At 32.6% G+C, this 27,854-nt stretch overlaps 2 protein-coding genes across 2 annotated transcripts; both read right to left on the reverse strand.

Annotated features, from left to right (window-relative positions):
- Positions 1-6,860: 6,860 nt before the first annotated feature.
- Positions 6,861-7,400, reverse strand: LOC114925502 (uncharacterized). Its single transcript, XM_029293860.1, has one exon. The coding sequence runs from the start codon at positions 7,398-7,400 to the stop codon at positions 6,861-6,863; it is 540 nt and encodes a 179-aa protein (XP_029149693.1).
- Positions 7,401-22,225: 14,825 nt separating this feature from the next.
- LOC112754722 (S-sulfo-L-cysteine synthase (O-acetyl-L-serine-dependent), chloroplastic) lies at positions 22,226-27,580 on the reverse strand. Its single transcript, XM_025802470.2, has 11 exons — positions 27,252-27,580; positions 26,737-26,846; positions 26,398-26,455; positions 25,976-26,239; positions 25,720-25,857; positions 25,141-25,192; positions 24,966-25,015; positions 24,584-24,643; positions 24,238-24,318; positions 22,722-22,908; positions 22,226-22,602 (listed from the first exon to the last, which is right to left on the reverse strand). Exons 1-10 carry the CDS (start codon positions 27,483-27,485, stop codon positions 22,828-22,830), a joined length of 1,128 nt encoding a protein of 375 aa, XP_025658255.1. The 5' UTR covers positions 27,486-27,580; the 3' UTR covers positions 22,226-22,602; positions 22,722-22,827.
- Between the last annotated feature and the right edge of the window lie 274 nt (positions 27,581-27,854).

A 27,854-nucleotide genomic window follows, 5' to 3' on the forward strand; every position in this document is an offset into this window, starting at 1 on the left:
CGCGTACGCCTCGCATGGCAGATTTCCAAAACTTCATTTCTTCATAAATTCTCTATTTTTGCATGCTTTTTCTTCATTCCTTCAACCCAATCTTTGCCTTCTAAACCTAAAATCACTTAACAAACACATCAAGGCATCGAATAGAATCAACGTGAATTAAATTTGACTAATTAAAGGCCTAAAAAGTATGTTTTTAACCATTAAGCACAATTAGGAGAAATTCATGAAACCATGCTATTTTAGTGAATAAATGGGAGAAAAGTTGACAAAATCCACCAAATTCAATACAAAATAAACCATAAAATTGGTAGTTTTTTGTTTTTATTTTAGTTAATTTTTAGTTTATTTTCATGCAATGTTAGTCAATAAACAAGTGATTTCATGAAATATCTCTACATGTAATGAATCATCAAGCATGTGTTGAAATTATAGCTATTTCATGAATATATAATGTGAATTTGATGCAATAGAAAGCACTAAGTGAAGTTGTCATTATAAGCATTATTATTACACTTAGTATGTTAAGTCATCTTGTATATTAATGTGATTCATTATGTTTAATGCTTGATAGGTAGACAATGAAAAAAGCATGCAGAGCACAAAGCATCCCTGAAGCAGAGCCCTGGAGCAAAGCAAGCCAACTTGGGCATTGGCAATGCCCAACATAAGGAGGGTTACTTCAAACAATGCCCATAAAAGGGAAGCATGCATTGGCATTATAGTGGTTAACGCCAAGCATAACGCCCATGGCACATGAAGCATGGAGCCAACTTGGCATTGGCAACACCCACTTGAAGGGGTGTTACTCCACAACAACGCCAAGTGATCCCTGGGAGGAAGATCCTGGCGTTGGCAATGCCAAGATAAACCAGCATTATTGTGCAACAACTCCTGCGATACTGGGAGTTAAAGATTCAAGAAGTGTGCATACGCATGGATAGGTCCACAAGCAACAACGCCCACAACAAAGGCGTTATCTACAAGTAATGCTAGGGCGTTGGCAACACCAAGATGAATTGGCATTACTCTGAAACAACGCCTGCAATGCTGGAGAAGGAAAATTTCGCAATTGTGCGTACGCACAAGTACACAAGCCAAGGGCATCCTTGGAAGGAGGAGCTGGCATTGGCAACGCCAAGTTGAACTGGCGTTATTGCAGGATAATGTCTGCGATGCTTGAGGAATGAAAAAAATTAACAAGTGTGCATACGTGTGTACGTACAGGTACACATTTTGGCAAAAATAAAAAAGGGCGTTGGCAACGCCCAACACAGGGGCATTATCTCCAAACAACGCCAGCTAGGCGTTGGCAATGCCAGAAAAAGGGGGGCGTTATCAACAAACAATGCCAAGACCTTTTTCAATGCTTCTATTCCAAGCCCAGAAAGTCCACTTTCAGAATAGACTTTGAAGGCACCTAAGGAGCATAGAATTAGCATAAATAGAGAGGATTTTGAACTATAAAAAGGGATTTTTTTGGCTAGAGATCACACATCACTTTTCACTTTTTGCGTTTGCTTGTACTTAGTTTAATTTCCAATTTTTACTCTTTCAGTTTTGAACTTTTGTAATAGAGCAATGAGTCACTAAATCCTTCATTCATTAGGGAGAGGAGCTCTGCAAAAGATTGAAATGAATTGATGCTCTTCTTCTTATCTTCTTGATTCTATCTTTGTTCATCTAAGAGAGAGTTTCTGATCTTCAAAGATCAAATTCAATTAGAAGTGGAATTGGATCTATTAGAATTCTACGTGAACATTGGAAAAGGAATTATAGCAATTCAGTTTGAAACTCTCTTTTCACAATGAATTTGATTTTGATTCAGAGTTGATATTGTGACATGTAATCACTCTGAAATTGGGATCTTAGGAGTTGTGTAACTTGGGATTAGAAATTATGCTTCATCTCTTTTCATGAGCATTGGATCAAGGAATTGGCATTTGATCATGACTAGAGAAATTGAATTACCAAGGAATTGGAACTTAATTACTTATGATCCGCCAGAGATCTGACATTGCATGAACAAAAGAAAAGAGAAGTTCATTGATTCAAGGAGATCTAGCATCTCCAATCCCAAATGATTTTTACCTATCAGTATTTTGTTATTTCATTTTAATTCCCTTCCTGATTGCAATTCCTTTACATTTCCTTTACATTTCCAGCACTTTAATTTCATTGTCATTTATTTTTTCGCATTTACCTAATTGCAATTTAAGTTTATGCACTTTTAATTTCTAGCAATTTACATTCTCGCCTTTTACTTTCAATCATTTATTTCTTTGTCATTTAAATCTCCTGCAATTTACTTCACTGTCAAGTTATCCAAATTTACTCAACCCTCATTATCTTGCTTGTTTAACTAGTATAACCAATAGATTAAAGTTGCTTAATCAATCAATCATCGTGGGATCGATCTCACTCTTAGTGATTTATTACTTGACTACGACCCGGTACACTTGTCGGTAGAATATTGTTCATCAATTTCTGTATCATTTCATGATATAATAACCTTGTACCATTGCATAACCCGGCCTTAGGGTCTTTGTTTCTCAATAACATCAAAGGTGCATCTTTTTTATCTTCAACACATGAGGTGGCAAGCTGTCTGTAAAAAATTGAGTTAATGTATTCTTGTTGATATAAATTGTTAGCATTTCCTTCTACTTCATCAAATGATACTAAATTTTGTTCTTCTCTTAGAAATCGATTGATAATTATGTCATTAAACTGTTGCACATCATAATTTTTTTGGTGTCAATATTGTCCTTTCTACCATGTAAGAAGCATCCAACCTATGAGATTATAAGTTTGGAAATATTTCTTCTATTAACTTGTGTAATAATATTTCACCTTCCCACGGAATTGTCATATTTGGTTGTATCCATACAAAATCTTCATGTATGGTAGGCTCAATTCTATCACTAATGCTCATAAGATACTCAGCAAAAATATGATCATTAAAAGATCGTATATTTTGTCACAAATAGAGAATTTGAATGGAATCCCATAAATGAAACTTAACTATAGAAGCTAAAATCATTTGTGACCTACTACCTTTCGGTATGACAGGGAGTACTTGGCAAAAATCTTTATCCATCACCATCTCTTTACCTCCAAATGACATATCATTTACTAATATGTCTCTCAAAGTGCGGTCTAATGATTGTAACCATTCTTAATTTGCCATCGGTGCTTTATCCCAAATTATTGTCGTTGTTTGTCTAATTAGTTTTGGAAGATCTAATTGTTTGCTTATGTTATAATGTTGTAGCTATTCCTGATGATGCAGTTACCAAGACAATATGACCTTTATTTCTCAATTCTGTAATTATAAATTTGTAAAAAAATGTTTCCCTGCTCCCCTCGGCCTATCTAGAAAGAACACTCCACTTTCTCTTCGATAAATTGTATTCATAATGCACTTGAAAGCTTTAGATTGGTCATTTTTCAATCTTTCTATGGAATTCAGGTATTCCTGGGGTACTTCGACGGACGATTCTTCTTGGATAATGTAAACCCCAAGTAATTAGTAAATAACTAACCAATAAATTAATTATTAATCAAAGTAATTAGAAAAATGAAATTTGATAGTTTAACGTAACAGAGCTAATTAAAATAAGAATTTTGACACTAATTTTAAAGAGTTTGGTCCAAGAATGGGACGAACCAGGCGAACCGGGCCCGTATTGGGCCCAAGGTCCAACCCAATCCCTTAACATAAATAAACTTCAGCTCATCCCCTTCCTTCTTCATTGAAGAATGCTGAAAACATAGGAAGGGAGGGAGGAGAATTTACAAATCCTAACTCTCAAATCAAATCAAGATAACTTTTGATTCGGAGCTCCAATCGCCGCACCGTTTGGGGCCACGCGTCCACAATAACGAGCTCTACAAAGCCCAGTACTCTATTAGGTATGGAAGCCACATTTCTATTTCCAATTTCTCCTCCCCCAATTTTGAAAATTTGAATGTTGTGAGGAATTGAGATCTTTGGTTAATTTTATGTTTAGGGTCAAGTTAACTTAAGGAATTAGCGGGCTTTTGTTTGATTAACGCACATGCAAGGTAAGGATCTTCAAACCCTAGTAAATCTCTTAGTTAATTATGATCAAGTATTGAGTTTATGTGTATGGATGTGATAATGTGTGTTAGGTAGTTTATAAGTGGATTTGGAACATAATTGAAAAGATTGAAAGCTTGAGTGGGAGCTTTGGGTGCTGGATTTTGCTAGTGGAGGCTTGGACCTTGCCTAATTGAATGATCTTAGGTTATACGAGGAAATCACCCAAGGTATGATTTTAGTTTCTCGTATGTAATATGGAATGTCTTGTGAAAACTTAGGCTAGATGACTTAAGATATGTTGAATTGTATGTTTGGTGCATGTTTGGTGGCTTTAGTAAAGCTATGTGTGTTATGATGGTATGTGGATAAATGGGTGTGTTGTTGGATGTTATGAATGTGGAGAAAGGTTGATGATTGAACATGTTGAATGAATAATATAATGATCATATGCTAATGATTAAGCTTGAGACTACATTGATTTGTTTAGTTCTTGGAGTTGAAAATTAAGGTATATGCATGTTAATGAGTAATGGGGTGATTGACAAGAGTTGGGATTGATTTCAGTTTGTTTGAGGTTGGTTTGGAAACTTGAAAGGTTGATTTAAGTTGAAAAATGTGGTAAAAATCGAGGTTTGAAGTTTTGGATAAAAACTTGATTTTTAACAAACTTCGGCGAGCTATAAATTGGCTTCCGAACCTCCAAATTATTTCAAACTTATTTCAAATAAAAATTTGGTCTGTGAAGTTTACACCATTCAAAGAACGGAAGAAAAATAATTTAAAACGAAAAAGTTATGCGCGTCGGAAGTTAAGAGTGCAAACTAAAAATTCTGCAGCATTCAGCATTTTGCTGTTCTGCATAAGCTTGCGTACGCGAGCAAGGTGCTTGCGTACATGAGGAAGGAAAAAAGTACGCCCACGCGTACGCATGGCCCCTGTTTCAGTAAAAATAGATTTTATATTTTAAAGCTCAAATTCAAACCTTTAAACTTCTATTTTTGTTCCTTTAGCCCTAGATATTGTTAGTAAGCCTAGTAATAGGATGAAGTTAGGAAATTGTGAAAACTTGGAGATGAAGAAAGACTTTTAAATGGTAATAAGTGGTTAGAGAAGATGGTATTTGATTGATAAAGATGATGAAGGTGGTATATAAGGCAATTAAGAGAGTAAAGTGACATTGAGAATGATGAGATGAGATATGAATCATTGTTAAGATTAAAAATGATAATTATAAGAAATGATTGAATATATTGAGCTTGAGGCATTGTCTTCCCCATGTCAGCCGGGGATCTTTTTCTGTGGATAATATTGAGCTTCGGGTGTTGTCTCTCCCATGTTAGCTTGGGGTGTCATCTCCCCATGTCAGCGTGGGATTCTTCCCATGGATAACATTGAGCTTGTGGTATTGTTTTTCCCATGTCAGTTTGGGACTTTTTCCATGGATGTTTTTGAGCTTGGGGTGTTGTCTCCCCATGTCAGCTTGGGGATTCTCCCCATGGTGAGTTTTGAGCTTGAGGACATGTCGGGTTGGCTACGTAACAGACAGTTGATATCAACAGCCATAGGATAGGCATACATCATGTGCATATTGTATGTTTTGCTTGCTTGTGAACTATATGAGATTGCCTACGTTATTATAGTCTGCTATTTGTTATAATTGTTATCTGTATTACTTGTGAACTACTTTTGTTTGCCTTGTTTTGCTTGTTTGTCTGTGCAACCCATAAGAGACGGAGGAACGGAGGAAAGGTGGAAAGGAATAGTATGCAGGTTAAGTTTAGTTAGGATTGAAAACCTCTAGATGAACACCCACTTAATTGCTTCTGCTTTTAGTTCCTTAAGCTTTATATCCGAGTGACGGCATTCTAGGATTGCCTCTGGCATTCCCAGGACCATATGCGTTGCACCTTTACCATGCTGAGAACCTCCAGTTCTCACCCCATACTGTGTTATTGTTTTTCAGATACAGGTCGAGCGGCACCTCACTAGGGGTCTGGAGCTTCTACAACGGGTTGGATTTTTGGGGTTTTCTTTTGATCCTTTTGATATATGTACTTATATAGATTCTCCTTTTAGAAGCTTGTGTTATTTTAGAGAACTAGGGTTTTGTGTATGCGTCAGTTTGGGCTTTGGGTCATGTACATATATATGTAAATATTCTCCAGCTAGCTTTGGCTCTGTAGGCTGAGTTAGGAGCTTGTTATTTTGTAATCTTGATCCTCTACTCTTATCCTTTGTATAAATCTGTCGCACGTAAGTAATCATTGTTCTGAGTGTTGCGCTTTTATTTTGTGATTTTTGTTTTACCATTTTTCAAGGCTCCTAATATACTAATTTCTTTCAACTATTATTATATATATTTTTACTTTTAGAGGTCGTAATATCTTGCCACCTCAGTTTTATAACTAAAGCATAAGACTTTGTGTAGTAGGTTGTTACAGATAACTCTGGATATCAAGTTGTCATTATCATTTTCAAAAGTTAGAGCTGGCAAATTGTATTGTGTAATCTGTTTTTCATGCTGAAGGAGGATGTTATTTATATCCTTGAGTAGCCAATTTGTTAATACTAAAGTTGTTGTAGTACTGGTTGATGGATAATCATCCACCATATATGAAAAAAATTCATCCTATAGGCTTCTTACATCTATAGGCTCACAAAATATTAAGATAGTAGCAAACAACCTTCGTAAAGCACATGACAATCGTAAAATAGAAGCCTCAACCAAACACGCATGGATGCTACCGTTACTCTCTAACAATCCTTGGTGTTCAGTAGATTGCTTGAAGAATGAATATTAGACCCAATTCACTGTTAGCAAGTCATCCCAATTAGTTTGTCTTCTAACATTAGATAACAGAATACGCAAATACAAATTTTCTCCTTTTGAAGGTAATACAGCATAAATTCTACCGATGGATCTCCTCTGTGTCTTATGCTGATGCCATTCCTTTTGCTTGTTATGCCAAGTATAATACTCTGGGATTTTTCTGTACATAAGATGCCTAGATTGTTGGTCTTCCTCCCAATTTAGGGCAAAGAATTCAATGAGCATTATTCTAGAGAAATAATCATCGTTAAGTATTTCAGGAATGGTTTGGTGATCATAGAAGCTCACTTGATGTTGATTTGGCAAATGAATTTGTAACCTTTTCACAGATGGATACATTTGGTAAAGGTTAAATTTAAATATTCTCCAACATGCCTCTGGAGCAGCGATCCATCTTGCATCAACAAACTGTTGGACCGTTTCAACATGAGAACCTTTGTGAACTTCTATTGCAACCGGGTCTGGACCCTTGTAGCAACTCTTATAGAGATATTTTTTACTCTGCATGCTACTATATATCTCAACATTAATATGGTAATCATACTTTAGTAGTAGCCAAGGATTGTATGGAACAACTCATCTATTGTCAATTGTGACATTTTAGTTAATCGGTACCGGAGTGTCAAATCGTTGCTTATATTGCAGATATGAGTCGTCACCTCATCGTGTTTCTGCTGTGAACTCTTTTGGGTAGTTGCGTTTACATTGGTCATTTTTCATGCAGGGTGAAGATTGATCAAGTGTTCTGCAAGAACCATAGATCATATGTTTTAGCACTACATCATGTAGGTGTGGCTCTACTTCTTTAGAGGGTATCTCTACACGTACCAAATTATCATAATGCTCTAGGTCAATTAACTTGTCATTGTTTTCTAAGATTAGCAAGATATATACATATGGCAATCCTCTTTTACGAAATTTAGTGACATAAATATAACTCTTCACTTTTCTCAAGATACCTTTAGTAATTACATCCTCTTTCAGTTGTTCAAATTTTGCTCAAAAAAATCTAGTTGTTAGATTTGGACGATCTTGTAGAGTTTAAACTAGGTTGATTTCTGGAGTTATTTCAGTCCAATATGGATTGCATGTCATTGTGAGAAACATATCTTGCTTACCTTCTTTAATAACGATAGCCATTCCATCTTCGTATCGTTGGGTCATGTCTCGATGACTACAAATGAACAACGATGATAATATCGTTATTTTTCTTCCAACATTTTCTAAAGACAAATATAGAAAGAAATATTATAGTTTCAATAATTATTTTGGATAATTCTTAATGATTTAAGAAGTAGCCATTAGATCCAATAATATTTACTTGCATTGATTTTTCCTGTGTGCAAGGCATCTTATAAGCGTTGGTATAGTTCAACCCGTAGTTTTTTTGTCTAATTCGAACCTATCTTAACTTTGTCTTTCAATTTTCACATAGTTATCTACAACATATTGTTGTAGAAGTCGCCCTTCTTACAATATAGTGGAATGATCATCGTGTGGATCTATAAATTTTAAAATTTTGGAAAAAAAGTTAGATACATTAAACAATTTTTTGGCAGAATTTTCAAAAGTCTATACTGCATAAAAAATAGGGATTTATACCTGGAACATATAGCTATAATATGTTCGACATAATTCTTTGTTTTCACTTTGACTTCGAGTATTGATATCCTATTCATGAGTTCCAAATAGAAAAAGAAGAGGATATTGTAGTGGATCATAATAGCCAACCAATTCCTGAATCCTTCTCAGGCTACCAACATGAGTTTGCACCTTAATATCTCGTCCAGGAATCATTGTTTCAACGTCATCACCAACAATTATAGCTGCTACCTGCAAGGCAGTTGGAAGACTATATTGTGGCTGATTAGCAGGTCGCTCTCTAATGATCAAACTACACTCATGTACATCCGACCATTGTGCAAGCTAGCGAAACACATGGAGAAAAGGATTATACTGGTGTAGCAATTATTGTAACTTGAGAACCAATCTTTCAAGTAGTTGTGTGTTCTCCAACATCCTATTCTGCAACTCGTGCTCAATATCATATATGTACAGTTGTAAAAAATGTGGTCACGTGCCCTAATCCAGATAAAATCCTCCTATAATGTGATATATTCAACCTTGAGTACGAAATGTATATATACCATGACCTGTTATAGCCTGTTGTTCGTCCATGTACACACCACACGAAGTGAAGAAAAATACATGATTGTTACCACGAATATGTTTTCTAAAATGGTTTCCTTCTACAAAGGGATCCAGAAAGATTTTAGGAAATTCTTGAGGAGCATTTACTCAGGAAGAGAGACTTTTCCCCCCATTATAGCACATCTCGAATGTTTCATAGTGAAATAGACGTGCGCTACAGTAATGACATATCCTTGGGATTGGTAGCAGAGTTTGAAGTATTGTTGCATCCTCTTGAAAATTTTGAGCACAATTGTGGGATACTCGAACATTTTGTCTAATTTATGTACTCGTATTAAATTTATATGTGGGTAAAGTATACTTTTTGTCCTTAAAGTTTGACAAAAATTTTAAAAATACCCCTAAGTTTTATTTTGTTTTAATTTTGTCCCAAAAGTTTTCGATTTACATCAAATATACCCTCGATGGCTAAATTTTCAAAACAATTAAGATCAATCTAACAATAATGCATGAAAATTATGCTTGATTTGTTTGTGTTGAGGGTTGTTCTTATAAAATTGTTGTTGAATTGGTCTTTAATTTTCTGAAAAATTAGCCATCAGGAGTATATTTGATGCAAATCGAAAACTTTTAGGACAAAATTGAAACAAAATAAAACTTAGAGGTATTTTTGAAACTTTTGTCAAACTTCAGGGACAAAAAATGATAAATTTTGTAACGACTAAAAAAATAGTACTTTGATGATTACAAAAATAAAGAATGACTTCCATTATAGTGATTACAAAAAAGAGATAAGTAACTATCAAATATTTAAATGATATTTAAAAATATTTTTTTTTAAATTTGTTACACTTTATAATATTGTAACGTTGTTTGACTTTATTTTATTCAAATTTTGTTCTCCAGAAGTATTTAACAACCTTAATTATCAAATATTTTATTTTATTCTTTATAAAAATTCTTTTATTTGTTAAATAAATTCTTTTTTCTTTTAATTATAACGAAATATTAATCATTGTGTATTAAAATAGTTTTATTCTATTTTCTAATAAAACTTTTTTGTTTAAAATCTTTTATTCACAACTGTTATAACCAAGTTAAAATCACATACGATCTATAACAACATCAGATTATTTTAAATGTTTATTATTTTATTGTGACATTATATCTTTTTGTTTACATGTTAACATTGTGTTTGTTATGGAATATTTTCTTTAGATGAAGTAGTCAATACGATATAGTTTGAATCTAAAATACATAAAAATCATTTTAAGAATGCTATCTTTGTATATCATAATTTATTTTATATAAAGTTCTCTGTTTCATCTATTGTTTTATAGCATTTTTTATTTAATTATCTTATATGAGAAATGACAATTTTTGCTTTTGCCTGAATTTTTTATTTTGTATATTTTATTTCCTGTTTTTAAACGTTTAGATTAGTAACGATAATATTGGTTCGTATTTTATTTATTCTCTTATTTCTAATAATTTTTATTTTGTATGCTTTTGCTTAGATTTATCATTTTAATTTTTACTATTTATGTTACTGTACTATATCATTTGAATTGATAAATTATATCATTTTATTACCTGAAATATATTTTATTTAATTTTTTATTTTGTTATTTTTTTTGTGAATTATACCAAAATGATTTTTTAAATATAAAGCATTTTAAATTAACTATATTTTCGTTTTCATTAAAGTTTACATATTTTTCATTTTAATTGGTAAATAAATATTTTAAGTATCATTTTCATTTTTACAAAATTTTTTGTATATAAATTTTAATTTTTTTTTTGTTAGGCACTATCATTCTTTTTCATATTGATTTTTGTAATGGTTTTAAATAAATATATTTTTTAAGATCAATTATGCTCACACATAATGTCTACTACGATACATTAATATGCTAGCATATAATAATAAAATAATATTTTTTTAAAATTCATTCATCTATTAAAAATGTATCACGATTCTAAACTTAAACACATATGTAGAATACTAACTAGTTATATTATATTCACATCTACTACTTGGATTAGATTTATTTCCATGAATTTATGGTGGTATTTAAAAAGAACACATTAAGAGTTTATTTTGAGTTAATAAGAAAAAATTAGTAATCAGAGTGTACTAAAAGTACATACCATGCTAGCAGAATAATATAATAATAATTTAAATGGTAAGGATTCTTTTAACATTTTTATATTAAAAGGTTTCTTATCATAATTTAGCGCATTGAAGGAATGTGCAACATTCCATATTTGAACAGTTATAAGTAATTATAAGATTACTGTGCATGAAAATAAATTAATTAAATATTTTATAAAAAGTAATTAGTTTTACTTTATATTCTACTTACATAATATTATAATTTTTAATTTATTTTTTAGGAATATTTAAATTATTAGCATTACTAAGACAATAGTTTTAAAAATAAATTATTGTTTTTAATTTGTATGACTAACATTTAAATTACATATACATTATAGGTACTAAGAGATTATTAAAATGGTAGCATGTTAGTAAATTAACAAATATAATTTTTTTTATCATAATTAACAACATTATAGGATTGTTCAATGTATTAATTTTGCACATTATCAGTAGTAATTGGAAGTTTATTTTATAGGAAAAAATTCGCTAGGGAACCAAGAGGGAGTCCAGCTAACTCCTGCCAACTCTTATTGGGCTGGACCTCGAAGCTCATTCCACTATACAAGTAAGAAGCAACATCACAATTTACCCATAGTGGACCAAATTAATCGTAGTTAACCCCACCTTTCACAGTTTTACTGAAGAATCATCCAAAATCTCCAAACTACAGTACCTCCCTCCCACGTTTGTCGTGCGCATTTCCTGCCCGCCATCAACCCAGGTCAGCTGCTTGGTTTCTTTCCAACTGCGAGACACTGTCAGTGTCAGAAGCTCAGTGAATCCCGCCGCTACTGCAGCATGTCGTCATTGCCACGTTGTTGAAGCTCAGCCCAGCCTTCCGTTATTGCTGCATGTCGTCAACACCGCACCATTGAAGCTTGAAGGTGACTCGCATGTTCTGCCCCCATGAACGCCACGTCAGACTCCTCTTGGTGGGGCTGTGAAGCATCGCCTGAAAGCACTCCTCGGTAGGTAAGTATTTGATCATGGGTGTTACTTGATAACTGTTAGGGTGTCACTTCTATGTACAACTATAACAAATACTGAGACATGGTTATACTTTTGCTTTGAATGGTTATATTCATATACTGAGACATCGAATGGGTTATAAGCTTTTGAGTCTGTCTTGCTAATCATGTGTTAAGCACTCCATTTTTCGAATTATTGGATTTACTTCTGTGTACAATTAGAGGTTTGATTGTAGGATTCGAATTGGATTTTCTCAAATATTAGTTGTTCATTTTGTTTTCTGAATTGGCCAAAAATGCATGAAAACAGAGTTCCAGTGTGCTGGTTTTTTCCTCGGAATAAAATTGGGTTCGATTGTGGTGAATAGGGGTCGATGCAATTGCTGGTCATTGGATGTTGCTATCATTAGGGTCCCCACTTGTTGAGATGCGTGTGCATAGAGATTAGATTGGATATTACTGTTTTGATATATTGGACTGTTTTATTTGTAGCAAAAATCTTTTTCTTTCCCGCTAAAAAAATTGGATGCTGTTTATTTTCCATATTGTTAGTTCTTTATTGAATGTTAAAAAAGTTGATGGTATTTGGATTCTATATTAGTGTTTCTCCCTTAAATCGGTGGAATCTGCATGCTCCCGCTGCTCAATATTTTTGAATGTTGAATGTGTTCAAGCTCTTTGCGATTAGTTCCTATTGAGTTGACTCTACATGTAGATGCTAAACTGGGTTGTGTTCGGTGTGTAAGGTTTGAAATTTAATAACGCAATAAGCTTTTTCCTTAACTCCAGTTGAACGTCCCTGAACATATTACTCGTGTATTCTTGCTAAAACTGTCTCTCAATGGTAGTGCTTAATACATATGGAATGACTCCTTTCGAGTCCGCAGCATCATCTTTCAGCTCCTTCTGTTCCTTGTTTCCAAGCATATTGTCGTATTTATGGATGAATTGAACCAAAGGATTCTTGCAATGTAGAAACCCCTGTAAAATGCGTGCATACTTTCACTCCTCTGTTTACTTCTCATACCGGCCAAAAATTCATCCTTAAAGAATATTGAAACACACTTTCGTCGATTGGCATAAAGGTCTAAAAAAATTAGCATAAGAGTGTCGATTAGAGACAACAAGATAACCACATCCAAAGAAACGATAACACAAACTAAAAAACATCCAGTTTCTTAATGAGAGAAACCATCCATTTCTTTTTGAAAAGAACATCCACTGACAAGATAAAAAAGAATTAATGACCACACTCCTAAAACAAAATAACAACCAAGTTAAACTGAAAAACCTACCAAAAGTAAATAAATAAACCATATGCAATAAATAAACCCGAAGTAAGTAAACGGTCACGGACCTGATAACCATCTGTTCTGACCTAGGTCGAATTCTTTGATGAATCCAGCCCAGTCAACATCGAAAGAGTCCACAGAAGGTGAATTCCACACAATGTGGCTCATCTTAGCATTCAATTCTCTGTACCTAGCATAACCTCCATGCTTTGATTGTATCTTCCTCAGTATGTGCCAGATGTACTATCAGTAGACAGTATTCAGTAGGATCTTCCTAATAGCACCAGCCATGGCCTTGCACTGGTCAGTGATGATCCCCCTTGGTGTAGTTCTCACGCATCTCACCCATTGTGTGAACATCCACTCAAAACTAAGGATCTCCTCTCTCCCAAGTAAAACACAACCAAGAGTAGACTTCTCATGATGGTTGACACTAACAAATGATGCAAACGGTAGACTATGATTGCAAAAACACCAGAAGCAAATGATGAATGCAAAAATAAATTCAAAAAAATAAAGGCTTTTGCAATTAACCCAAAAGTATACATACCTGTTTCTTCTGTACGTGGTGTCGAATGACACCACATCTCCATAATATTCATATGAAGCCTTGCACCTTGCATCTACCCAGAGTGCGCTCTTGAACTTATTAGCATTGTCAACATCTATCGCATAAAAGAAGTTCGGATTGATATCTTTCATTCGCACGAAATAATTCATCATCTCCTTAAAAGTCTGCATTCTTGTAAGCACAACGGAGTTTGCTTGTGATGTAGTTCCTTTCTGAAAAACTCAAGTTTGAAAACCCACCAACCTCGTTAGCCAGTGCTATGTATGTCTTGTTGGATTTTATGCTAGCCTTGTCATTATTCGTAATGACACACTTAGCATGTATGATTAACTCCCTATACTCATGATAGTGGACCAATTTCTTAGCCAAACAGGAGTAGAAATGCCTCAATTCTAATCTAGACACAGTCTAACTTTCCTTCTCCCTGTCCAACATGACATACATCCTTGCTCTGTATCTCGTGGTTGTATTCTGTTTGTCCGAGTTGCTGCCTTCACCCGAGAATCCCGATAACCTTCTTGGGTGCAGTGAATAGATTGATTAATGGGTACCTTTGATTCCTTTCTCATCTTGTCGAAATTCATGTTCCTGACTTTAGTTATGAACCCAAATTTCTTTGCATAATTTGCATAAAATTTCTGTGCCAAAGGGAATAAATCAAAACACATTCCTATGACTGGGATTTTCTCTTCACTGATCCCACTATGATCTGGCAAAAATGCAATGGAAAAACCAAATGTTCAATGGCAGTACCAATTAAAACTAGCATAAACTCACTCATTATACTATGGTAACAACAACAAGGAATAATTCAAACCTCATGTCTCAACTCCAACTCATCATTTTCCAGCACAATGATGTCGGTAACTTCGTCGACCTTCAATCAAAGACACCCAAAAAAATCTTTATCAACTCAAGATTATTACTACATAACAAACTACTTCTTTAAAAAATAAAAAAATAGTGCAAACACATATGGGAGTTGAGCAAAATAGTTATTCGAGGGTTTACACCAAGAGATATCCACTCGTACCGATATATAAACTAGCGTTAACTAAATTAAAACAAAAAAACGCACTTGTTGAAAAGAGTTTAACTCGCTTTAAAGGAAAAAATAATACAACCGTGTAATGAAAAAAACATGCAACATGTTCAAGAAAAAGACACACCTCATTAATCTCTCAAATAACCACATTATTGTACAAGATTTTTCCAAATAGATTGACTAAAAAAACATCTAGTTAGCATGCATAAGAAACATTCACATAATACATTGTCATACAATCCATTACGATGCAAAAACAGCCTCTCCAACGTACTTTTGCCCCTTGTTGGATAACAACATCACCCACACTCAATTTTTCATTGCCTTCCGTTGAATTGTTTTCATGAACATCAATCAATGTGCTATTCAATCCTCCCTCCAAACTTGAAAACTCTATGGACGATGCTCTATGCCAGAAGCCTTGCACCAAGATGGTAGCATCTTTGTGTAAGAACAGTTCGATGTGATGGTCCTTGCGAGGGTACGACGACGCGATCGAGTCGTGAATACCATTTGCACTACACTCACGAATGATATCGCTAATGGCGGCACGCACAACAGAGAACCGAGGAGGCAGCAATGGGTTGGATGATTGGATGGAGAGGTTCGGTGCAGTTGATGAGTTGATGAGTGAAATCAATCACCGCAACCATAAACACCAATTGCACCACTACCACGAACAGCACCGCTAACAGTGGCATGCACAGTGGAGAACCGAGGAGGTAGCGACGGGTTGGATGATTGGATGGAAAAGGTCGGCGCATTTGATGAGTTGATGAGTAAAATCAAGCACCACAGCCGTGGAGAAAGAATGTGAAGAAACAGCAGCGTGATTGACGTCAATGATGGCTTGTGTTATTACACAAACCCTATTTTTGCAAAACCAGCAATTAATATCAATTATTCAAATTATAATTTAATAAAAAATTAAAATAATTATGATTAATTAAGTTGTTCAATTCTTGACTAGTTAGACACTTGGTTCCCTATCTTTTTTTTTATAAGAAATAAAACATACAAAATTAAATTTATTAGAAGCAATAAAATACATAGAATACCCATTAATATTGTCATTATCCAAACTCTGAATAACTAAACAAAATAGATAGTGGCACGTAAAATATAAATGCATGATAGGTATTCTAAGTTCCTTTTAAAAGGTATCATTTGAAAAATGATTCAAGTGTAACCGTATAAATTTATTATAAGTGAAAAAATTGTCATTTATAATTTACAATGTTATATATATTTATTGAAAGTATTTGAACAGTTTTTGTGCATTAAACTAAACGTTAAAAATATCGTAGAATATTAAAAAAAATATGAAATTTAAAATTCTAGAATGTTAAAAGAGTGTATTTTAAATTTTTTAGAAATCAAATAATTATTTTTTAGTGTATAATTTTTTTTTACTAAAGATAGGGAGACTCGAACCCGCAACCTCTAAGGTAGCGTTTGGTGGAGAGACAGAGACAGAAAAACTGAGATTGAGAGACAGAGACTAAGAGACAGAGATTGAAATAAATATCAGTATTCTGTTTGGTGCAAAGTGTGAGATAGAAATTGAAACAAGAATGAAACTCTAATTTAATTTGCACAAAGAGTAAAATTGGAATTAATTAACTGAAATGAGAGGATTTTAGATATAAAATGTTATTAAAATTTCAGTCTCCATCTCTAAAAATTTTAGTCCCATGTGTCCCTACTTTTTGGAAGTACTAAAATACTAAAATTTTGGGATAAAGACAGAAAATTTAGTACTAATCTCTGAACCAACAAATATGATAGTGAGTCTCAGTCTCAGTCTCAGTCTCAGTCTCTCAATCTCTGTCTCAGTACCTCAAAACAAACGCTACCTAAATGAGTGTGGGGAGACTATACCATTTAAGCTATAGCTCGTTGGCATATAATTATTCTTTAAAGATAAATAATTCATAAATATTAAAATTACATTAAAATGGTAGCATAATAATTATATTAAAATAGTAAATTATTAGGTTTAAATTTATGTGCTAAAAAATTGGCACTTTTAATATATAACATTGTAGGAAGAAAAGTAAAAAAAAAATACACCAAAATTATCAACTAAATTTTATTGTTATACAGTAAGGAAATTTAAAAACAAATATATTGTTAAACATATATTTAATATAATTTTCTTATAATGATATAGTTAGAAAATTTTATATTTTTATAATATTATATTCAAAAATAATTAAATTACTCAATAATTAACATTATAAGTATTTAAAGTATATTAAGATAATATAATAATATATATATAACAATATTATTTTAGACAATAATAAAAGGTTTATTGAATCAAAACTTAAAGAAAAATAGATTATTAATTAAATAAATATACAGAATTTCTATCTATATTATTATCATTCTGTCTATGACTTGGACCAACTTCTTAGGAGTATTTGAATATTTAAAAAATTTATTATTGACATGAAAATAATGTATTTTAAAAACTTAAGAATACATTCAATTAGATAAATTATAGATAAATGATACTAAAAGTATATTAATACAAATATATTGTAGAAATAATTCAAGTTAAATGATAAACTAACAATATAAATTTATTTATTGGATGTATAACTTAGAGTACCTGATATAGAGTATTGATGAGCGGCAATTCTAAATTTATTTGTGAAATTTTCTAATAGGGTTGTCATATTAGTTAGACCACTCGATGTATCAATTTATTTTTCTTATCTAATACTCTCTCGGTAATTGGGATGCCTTTTGGTCAGGGTTGCTGCCTCTGTTCTTCCCTCATATTTTGTCTATCTGGCATAAACTTACCAAGTCGGTCAATGACGTTCACGTGAATTTTTCATTGATATGTTGTCACTAATTAATCAAAACAACGATATAAGCATGGTTTTATACTTTTATTTAATGATGAAAAGCAAATTATATTAGGTTTTACGTTATATTTAAGTGAAGTGAGAAGGATGCAAAAGAAGATAAATATAAAAAAAAAAATTTTTCTATTCTGCAGTTACAGTAACGTAAGGTGGGAGAAAGTAAGGTAGGAAAGAGATAATCATAGAAGTTATGTGAACGTGAATGTATGAAGTAAGAGAAAACGTGAATGTATGTGATAAGAAAAAAGATGAGGTAGTGAAAGTTTTTTAACATGGAATAACTGACATATAGTGAGATAAATTATTAAAGACAAAATTTAAAAAAAATTGAACACTAAAATAAGTTTTGTCATTATATATTCCAACAAGAAAATATAAATTTGTAAAAAAAAAAAAAAAAACTCAAAGTTATGAGCTAATGCAAGCTAGATAGAACTTTTTCGTAGCAGTAAGTTGGCATATTATTATGAGCTCTCAAAGTTTTTGAATATAATTGTATAGCATATGCAATATTCAACTTGTTTAACGAACGTGGAAATCTAATAAATCCTAGCTATATGCACATCGATCCAAAAAGATGAAAGACACAATGATGATGGTGCATTCGCATATATATTACTTTCCATTGTAGCCAACAAAATCTCAATGGATTATTTTTACTTTAGATACGTTTTAACGATTTTTCATGTGCCATAGATTTATGCTTTCTTATGTATAGACGTGTTAAAATCCACCAATATACACATTAGGTGCATCGGGTTGAATTTGGTGTAACGTGTACTATTATTATATGTACATTAGAACAAATCAAAACAATTGTATGTACATTAGCTTAGTTTTTTTTTTTTCTTTTTTTGTTTTTTTGAAAAAAAATTATGATATTTATTTAGTTATTTTAAAATAACATTATTTAGTCTAAAAAATTTAAAAATCAATTTAATTTCTAACCCTGTAAAATACTTTAATTTAGTTTTTGAAACATATATTTGATATTAAGTAATAAGTTTATACATTTTTCAAATATCACGTTGATGTCAAATGTATATTTCACAGACCAGATGGATATTTCACACATATTTTTTAAGTACAAAATTAATATAAATCTTTCGAACTAAAATGATGCCATATATATTAATTCATGGATAAAAATTTTTTTAAGAACTAAATTAATGTATATTATGCGTATCTTTAATTTGACAAACTAATTTTCTAATTTAGTCTATAATTGAATAATGAAAAGATGACATTTATCACCATTCAAATAAATCCGGTTAAATTACCTTAACATATAACAATAATGCATGTACACGTGTTTTTTAATCAAATTCAATAAAATTCGTGCATGTCAAGCAAAAAAAAAAACACGTATAGGTCACCATTTTTCATTTTTTGTGCTTTTTGCACCACAGCAAAGAGTATACAAATTTTTTGATATAGTAAGTACACATAATACAAATTTATTGGTATAATATAAAAATTTTTGAACATAATATAAATATTTATATATAATACAAAAATTTGTGCATATATAGCACATAAGTTTTTGCGAGGAATATATTTTATTAGTTGGGTAAGTTAATATTATGGATATGTGATTTTTTAAAATTTCTCTGTTGCCCATTGAAATTTATATGTGCTATGCATTAAGATTTCTGTGTTATACATCAAAATTCATATCATGTACATATTGTGTTGATTAGGTGTCAATATTTTAGACACGTGATTCTTTAAAAATTTTTGTATTGGACACCAAAATTTTTTGTTGTGCCCCAAAATTTTTTTGTTGTGCATCAATATTTTTGTACTGTACATATTTTGTTGGTTGAGTGCCAATGTTTTGTGTTTATAGTCCTTTAAAAAATTTTGTGTTGTATATTAAAATTTCTATGCTTTGTACTAAAATTTGTGTTATATATACAAGAAAAAAAGAAGCTGAAGACGAGGAGGAGTCGATGACGACAATGATGATAATAAAAGAGTATGAGGAGAGAAAAAAAAAGAAAAAATTAAACAAGAAGAGGAAGAAAGGTGGCGGCAACAATGATGACATAGCGGTGACGGCAGCCACGACAACAATGGCAATGGCAGCAGCGATGACAACAACAATATTGAAAAAAGAAGCACGCAAAAAAATATGAAAAAAAAAAGACAATGACAATAACGATGACAATAATAAAAGAAGAAAAAGAGAAAGAGGTGTTGTTGTCATCGTATGAAAAAAAATTTGGTTTAAAAAATATTTAAACACCTACTTTTAGTGAACTTATAATACCTATGAAAAAAAAAATTGCGTAACAACTTAATTAAAAATTTGGTTTAAAAAATATTTAAACACCTACTTTTAGTGAACTTATAATACACCATATCTAATCTTAGCATTTTCCATAAACATAATTCGAACACTAGTTTATTTTGTGTTAACCTTTAATTAAATGACGGTTGGTGTTAATGGTGCAATTAAACCTATTACACCCGTTAGCCACACTAAATAATGTTTAATATAATTTTGTACCTAACTAAGCATTATTGCATGGCTCTCATCATCTCATGTGAGATAAGAGCACCCCACACTTGTCATGATCTTCCTCAATAGGCCCTTCCCTTTCGTACAAGACAAATAATTGGGACCACCGCGAAAAAATAAATAAATAAATAAATAGAGGTTAAGATGCTATATGTGAATTGTGAAGCTCTTCATTTTACAATAGGGCTATACGAAGAAAACCATAGAATTGATCCTTTTCTATGGTTTTAACTTTTTAAGTTTTAACTATATAAACAACTCAGCTATATGGGAAAATTTCAAGCCAATGGCATGAAAAGACTAAACGAGACTAAGGACAAGATACTAAATCATTGTTATTGGCCCAATTACTATGTGATCCCACTGCCTTCAATGCAATTTAGGATTTGTCCTATTCATGTGATAAAAGATTAGGTTCTATATGCCCCCTCTTTTTTTATTTTTAAAAATAATATTTTTACACTTAAATTGGTATTTCATATTTAATTTATAACTATTAATTAGATTGTGATTTTAAAGGTCCCAAAATCGAGCATCAAAGCTGGAGAATTGAAAAATCAGAGTCATCTTTTATCTAATCCTTTGATATTTCTAACTATTTGAACATGTCACAAGAATAACAGTGGTCACTCCCTTTATTTTATCTATCTCATCTTTATTGTTATTTAAGTTAGTGTTTTAAGTAGACACTAATTTTAAGTATACAAATAGTCAAATAACGTTTCTTTTTCTTTTTTTCTTTTTTTTTTTTTTTCAGTTTTTCTTTTGTCTTATTTCTCTTCCCTTCTCTCTCTCAACATCGATGCCATAATGTGGAAAATGAAGTGGTTTGCTTAGTATAAGTCCACAGCATTAATTGGCCTTCAAAATTAGGCTAAACATATGGACCAGTGATGGCAGAAAAGGAGTGGCGATTCCTTAAAAACGTGATGGAGAACATATTTATTTTTATTGGAACCAGCCTATGAGAGACAAATGTCAGTTTCAGAGATAATAAAGATTCTGCTATCCTACCTAAAGCTTAGTGTTTGTTTAACCTTGTAACATTGCTTGCAAGTATGCCAAAAAGTAAATAATGAAAAGTCGCCCAAAATAGAAGGGAATTTCAAATGGGAATTCAATATTTCATTTGTGTAGTTGCATTCGCCTCCTCCATTATGGGACCTAGAAAAAATCGATCCAAAGTGCCAAGTCCATGTGTTTTTTCAACCTTTGTCTACTACTACTAGTACTAGGTGATGTTGCTACTATATGTTAGATTTTTAAACCGGAGGAGGCAATGCTGCTACTTGTCTCATCTAGATGAAAAAAATAAAATAAAATAGAAAATACAATCATGATCATAATCTAGCATATATTGGTTAGGTCACATAATAAATCTATTATATATTTTATAGTATCTTGCTAACACGTGTTCCAAGTTCTAACAACATAATCTGCTAATCAAAACTAGGTGAAATTGTTTTCCATTCAAGAGTTGGAGAGATTACTAATACTATCAAGATTAGGTGAATACAAAAGCTAGATGATAATTAGTTTAACCAGCTCTTTTTAGAATTGATTTCATGAATATTGTTTTCTTCCCTCAATTATCATCGTCACATAAATTTGATGTATGACTATTTAAGCAAATCAGCAAAGCTAAGTAACTTTCTCAAGTAGTTTCATTCTTACACTCAATACTTTTCATCATAGTTTCTGTGCTATTTTTAGATTCAATATGCAATTAGTACGCAAGCACTGAATAAAAACATTAGTATAGTGCAAACAAAACCATTATCATACTCTTGTCAGTCTGTGATGCTTTCCATATATGTATTTCTACACAAACAGGATACATGATAGGACCAAGCTAAAATAAATTATATATATATATAACAAGAAAACCTTATCCCACTTGGTGAAAAAATTACATATATAATAAAAAACATGGTATAGGAGGGAGAAATAAAGTCAATAATGAAGGAAGGTGAAGGGTATTAAGGCAATGAAAAGAATAAAAATGAAAAAAAAAAAAGGGGGGGGGGGGGGGGGAATCAGGATTGTACATCAAATTAGGCCATTCATCATCCTGTTTGAGCTTACTCCCAAGAACTCTGTCTCATTCAAATTATTCATCTGAGGCAAAAAGTCCAAAGATGAAAATAATACAAAATATCACTGTTAATGTGTACATAATGTGCGTGACTAATAAATAAATTCATTAAAAAAAGAAGTATGTGATTATAGTATTATACCTATACCGTTTAGGGCTAAGGCAGCTACTTTCTTGAATGGTGGCATGTAAACTACTCCAATATCCAAAAGACGAGTCCAATTGTCCACATCTTTAAATGGTGATTGTTACATTTTCTGAACTTCTTCATAGATAGAATGGAAGAGAGGACTTGAAATATATCTCTCACCAAAACTAGGGAAAATGACCTTCAATTATGGAAAATCAGAAAAACATTCTTAACAAGAGAATAATTTCTCTGTTTCTCATGGAATACTGTAAAATGCACCATACACATAAGTCATAATGATCTAATTACAAAGCCAAGGAGATAAGAAAACTAAAATAAACACTTTTTTTTTTTTTTTGGACGGGAAATAAACACATGTTAAGTTGTTAACAACCTAACCTGGGCCTTGTAGAGAGAAAAATAATGGGCTTTTTCAAGGAGCTATAATGATCCAATTCCAATTACAAAGGAGACGTAGAGAGAAAAATTGACTATAAAATGACTCTACAGCTTAATCTAAATATAGGCAATAAAAATAGCGAAATTTGTTTCTATTCACAATACCTATTATATTAGTTGTATGGGAAAAATTTCCGAATGCTTTCTTTTATTCTATCAGTATCAGAGAATGTTTGGTTAACTTAAGAGGTAGAAGACTAGAAGTATTGGGTAAAATCACTTCTATTACACAAAAGTGTCCTCTAATTTCACCCTCCCCTTTTACCCCCTTACCAAACAGAGCAATCTTGGGTACACCTAAAAAACCCCAATGCTAAAAGTGATTTATAGACCCTCAACAATGTATACACTATAAGGGCTGGGATGTTGCAGATTGGGCCACAATTGACACAGCCCAATGGGCTGCAGGGATCAAAAAATGGGGATTCAGTAAGGTATATGAAACCACGAAAGGCTTTGGTCTAGTGGTCATCATGTATGCCTTGCAACAAGTGTACTCGGATTCGAGACTTGGCTAGGCCAAGTAGTGGATGGAACCCTTAAATATTCTGTGTGAGTGTAATGTGGGTGAGTTTGTAATGCCTAGGATTGGCAATCCATTTGACCAAAAAAAAAAAGTAAGGTATATGAAAGAGCAAGAAGGGAAAAATAGGAGCAGCTGAGGCTTGGCACAGATGGAGGATTTGTATGCCTCTCATCAAGCTGCACCAGGGTTCAAATCTCAAGAGTGGAATATAGGACCCTTTCTACTTCTAGTGTGTGTGAGTGTGGTGTGTGTGTAGTGTAAGACCAACAAAAAAAAAGGGAAAAATAGGAGGAAGTTATCAAAATGGAGCATGTAAGTGAGAGGGGACATCTCAGGAAATACATAAGGAGGCTGGCTGGGAGAGGAGGCAGTTTCCGGCATCATTTTGGGAACGAAATTGGCTTAGAGCTTGATCCTTAAGTTGTTTCTTCTACACTTTTGCATAGTAAAAATTGATATATACAAAATTTGAATACTCCAGAGCATTTGCAATGACGAAAACATAAAAGATAGCCAAAATATTTTAAGAAGAAATGAACTCACCACGATAAGTTTCCCAGAATTCTCTGGCCGTCTTGCCAAACTTATGGCAGCTGCAGCTGCAGCTCCTGAAGAAATTCCGACCTATAAAGAAATTTGAAAGAATTATAATGAATGTTGTAAAATCCAAAAAACATACTTCTTTGTAGACGTTGCAATATCCAGCAACATGCTAATCCAAAGAAAACCAATAACTAAAGCGAATTCTACATCTAGAATCTAGACGTATAAACAATTAAAAGACGGAAATAAAACTAAATACAAAGTAACAACTTTAGAGAAAATTGACACTAAAATTATGAAAATAAAAGAAATAATAGTTTCAAAAATACTTTAAATGATAACTTACCAGCAAACCTTCTTCCAACGCTAATCTCCTAGCCATTTCAATAGCTTCAACATTTGTAACCTGTGTCCTCATATGGCAAGTTAGTTTGTGCAAAATAATTTACTGAAGCAAATTATTAAGATAAAAGGACTGCATACTAAAAGAAAAAGCTAGTAACTATAAAGTTTTAAGTAGATGACACTCCAGGAAAGAAAAATAAAGCATAATAAAATTCAGTAGTTGTTTCATAATTGAATCTCTATATCACCCAAAATGAAGAAAATCATAAGGTTTGTTCTTCAGTATAGAAATGCCAAAGTAGAAACGAACTAGCAATGAAGTTACAGTGAACAAAAATAGAAATGCGAGTATAAAACTGAGGAGGAATGATTTTATTATTTACCTTGATAACTTCGTCGAGCAGTTTGATATCCAAAATGTTTGGCATGAAACCTGCATCAGACATTGGAATACAGTCAACAGCTGAGAAGAGAATCAATAGCTTGAAATTAATATCAAGAAGCAAAACAGTTAAAAAAAGAACGAGTGCATTTATGAACTTTGCAAAAGATTCATACCTGGATTGTCTCCTGAGATTATACTTCTGTCAGCAGGTTCCACACCAACCACCTAAGAAAGACATAATAAAGCATACTGTAATGATAGGAGAAAGATGATAGAACAAACAAAGAATCACTGGCACTGTTAAATGCAAGCAGCAGATTAACCATAGGCATAATTGTCTATACATCTAACCAATGGATACAATTCAAGTCTTAATTTGGAAACATAATCAAAATTAATGGTTTAACCACACATGCAAATAGTTGTACAAATATTCTCTGTCTTCTTTCTAGTCCCATTTTTCCTTTCATAATCTTCTCTTTCTCTCCTCCAACATAAGAACACCATAATCATAGAGCCTATTCCTTAGGGATTTAGAATATGAATATGATAATGCACAAGTTATCATCATTTATGTATTTTATTATTCCAATTCAATAACAACTGCACCTAATTTCTTTCAAGTTATGAAATTGGAATTCAGGAGTCAGGACCCCATGTTAGTTTAAAGTGGAAGTCAATAGCACAACACCAATAAGTGTATTTCACTAATTTGAAATAACAAATAATTACATTCAAGGCAGTAATTGAACCTTTATGTTGGTGTTCATCATTTTCAGGTAACGTCCAGTGCCGGTAACAGTGCCACCAGTTCCAATACCGGCAACCAATACATCAATATTACCAATGGTATCCTCCCATATCTCTGGCCCTGTAGTTTCGAAGTGGATCTGTAATTTGTGCACATAAAGCTTAACAACATGTATCTTAATTTCAGAAATGAACCAAATAATTTAGAACAGTAGCTATCCAGGCAAAGGTCATATATCTGAGAGTTTAGACTTAAACCTTTGCATTATTCATGTTATCAAACTGTCTAAACATGTAAGCATTGGGTGTACTTTGAACAATTTCTTCAGCTTTTTCAACTGCCCCTTTCAATCCCTTTTCTGCATCAGTCAAAACAATCTCTGCCCCAAATGCACGCAAAAGGATTCTCCTTTCAAGATTTACGGAAGCAGGCATGGTTACTATAAGTTTGTACCCTTTTGTTGCTGCAACAAAAGCGATGCCAAGTCCTGTGTTTCCAGTTGTTGGTTCAACTAAAACAGTCTGGGGAATGCATAATCGGAAATTTATTGAATATCAAACATCCGAACCTCAACTTCGGAAAGAAAATTACATCACAGTTCATAGTTAATGAAGTTTTAAAACTAGCTGGAGAAGCAAATATCACATTAATCGGTATGCCAAAAATCATCCCAACTTACCTTCCCCGGAGAAATATCTCCAAACTCTTCTGCATCAGACAACATACTAAAGCCAATTCTGAGATTTTGAAACATTAACGTATGTCAGTTCATGATGTGTCCCCAATTCGACGATCGAAAATCATATAACAAAATGCCAAGCTGAAAATTTAACCGAAATGCAAAGTAATGGATAAATTATTACTATGCCACATCGACAAGTTTCCAATAAAATTATGAATGTGATTACATAACTTATCTGATTACCGATTCTTTAACAAAATAATATCACATCAGAACAAACAATCAAAGAATTTATTTTATGTACAGTATATACATTGTGATGAATACAACAATTACCTATCCTTGACACTTCTGCAGAGTTCCATAGACTCAAGTTTTGCAGCAACGTTTGCCACACATCCTTCTGTAACCTTGTTGAGGTACACCATTGGAGTATTTCCAATCAACTACATTAGCTTGCATTAAAAAAAAAATATTATTCAAATTAATACATCTATCCATTAAAACAAGATAAACAAATGCCCCCTGTCAAAACATAATTCATTCATCATTTTTACCACCATTGAAACAATTAGTATTATTATTAGTGTAGCAACTGATTTCACAAAATTTCAGTTCCATCGATTCCTAACATGCTTCAACTGCAATTTATGTATTCCTGAGCTACGCTAAGCTTCTACTGCTACTAACCACTTTTGTTAATATTGCAACTACCGAAATTTCACAAACAGAGAAGCAAATGAAGTAGTTGGAGTTAATTAAAGTTTAAATTTGATAGGATAAAGAACATAGGGACTTGAAATTTATAATTAATTGAAAAACTAAAGAGGAATTGGTGGAGAAGTGCGAACCTGGGTGACGTCTTCAGCAATGTTGACAGTTTCGAGGCCATGTCTGGTGGCGCCGGAGAAGAGTGGCGGCGCAGCCACGGAGGCTTTGAGTTTGGGATGAGAAGAACCGCCACGGGCACGACAGTTGGGTTTGAAATTGAGGCTAATGAGAGGGTGGCGAGGGAGTGAAGGAGGAGGAGCGAGCGGTGAATAGGAAGAAGAGAAGCATGAAGATGATGATAGCGCCATTGTCATTGTTAAAGCCACGGCAACAAGCTCGGCTCATGTTTTGGGATTTAAGATGGGTTTTGCAATTTTCTTTTCTTTTCTTTTCTTTTCTTTTTCCACCAAATAATAAAGTTACACACACAAGATTATATTCCTGCCAAATTACACAAATTAACTTTTTAAATGGGATGGCTAGAATCATTGTATGATGAAAGATGATGTAAGAGCTATAATTTTTATGGACAGTTTAGATAATATAAAATAATTAAATTGTTCGGAGTAGGTTTGAGAAATTAGAAGTCCTAATTTAAAAATTTAACGGTGAAATTTAAATTCAGTAAATTTTTTTGAGTGGTAAAATGTAATTTTCAACAAAAAATATAATTTTAGTAAAAA

Source organism: Arachis hypogaea, chromosome 16 (genome assembly GCF_003086295.3).
Source record: "Arachis hypogaea cultivar Tifrunner chromosome 16, arahy.Tifrunner.gnm2.J5K5, whole genome shotgun sequence".
NCBI lineage: Eukaryota > Viridiplantae > Streptophyta > Magnoliopsida > Fabales > Fabaceae > Arachis > Arachis hypogaea.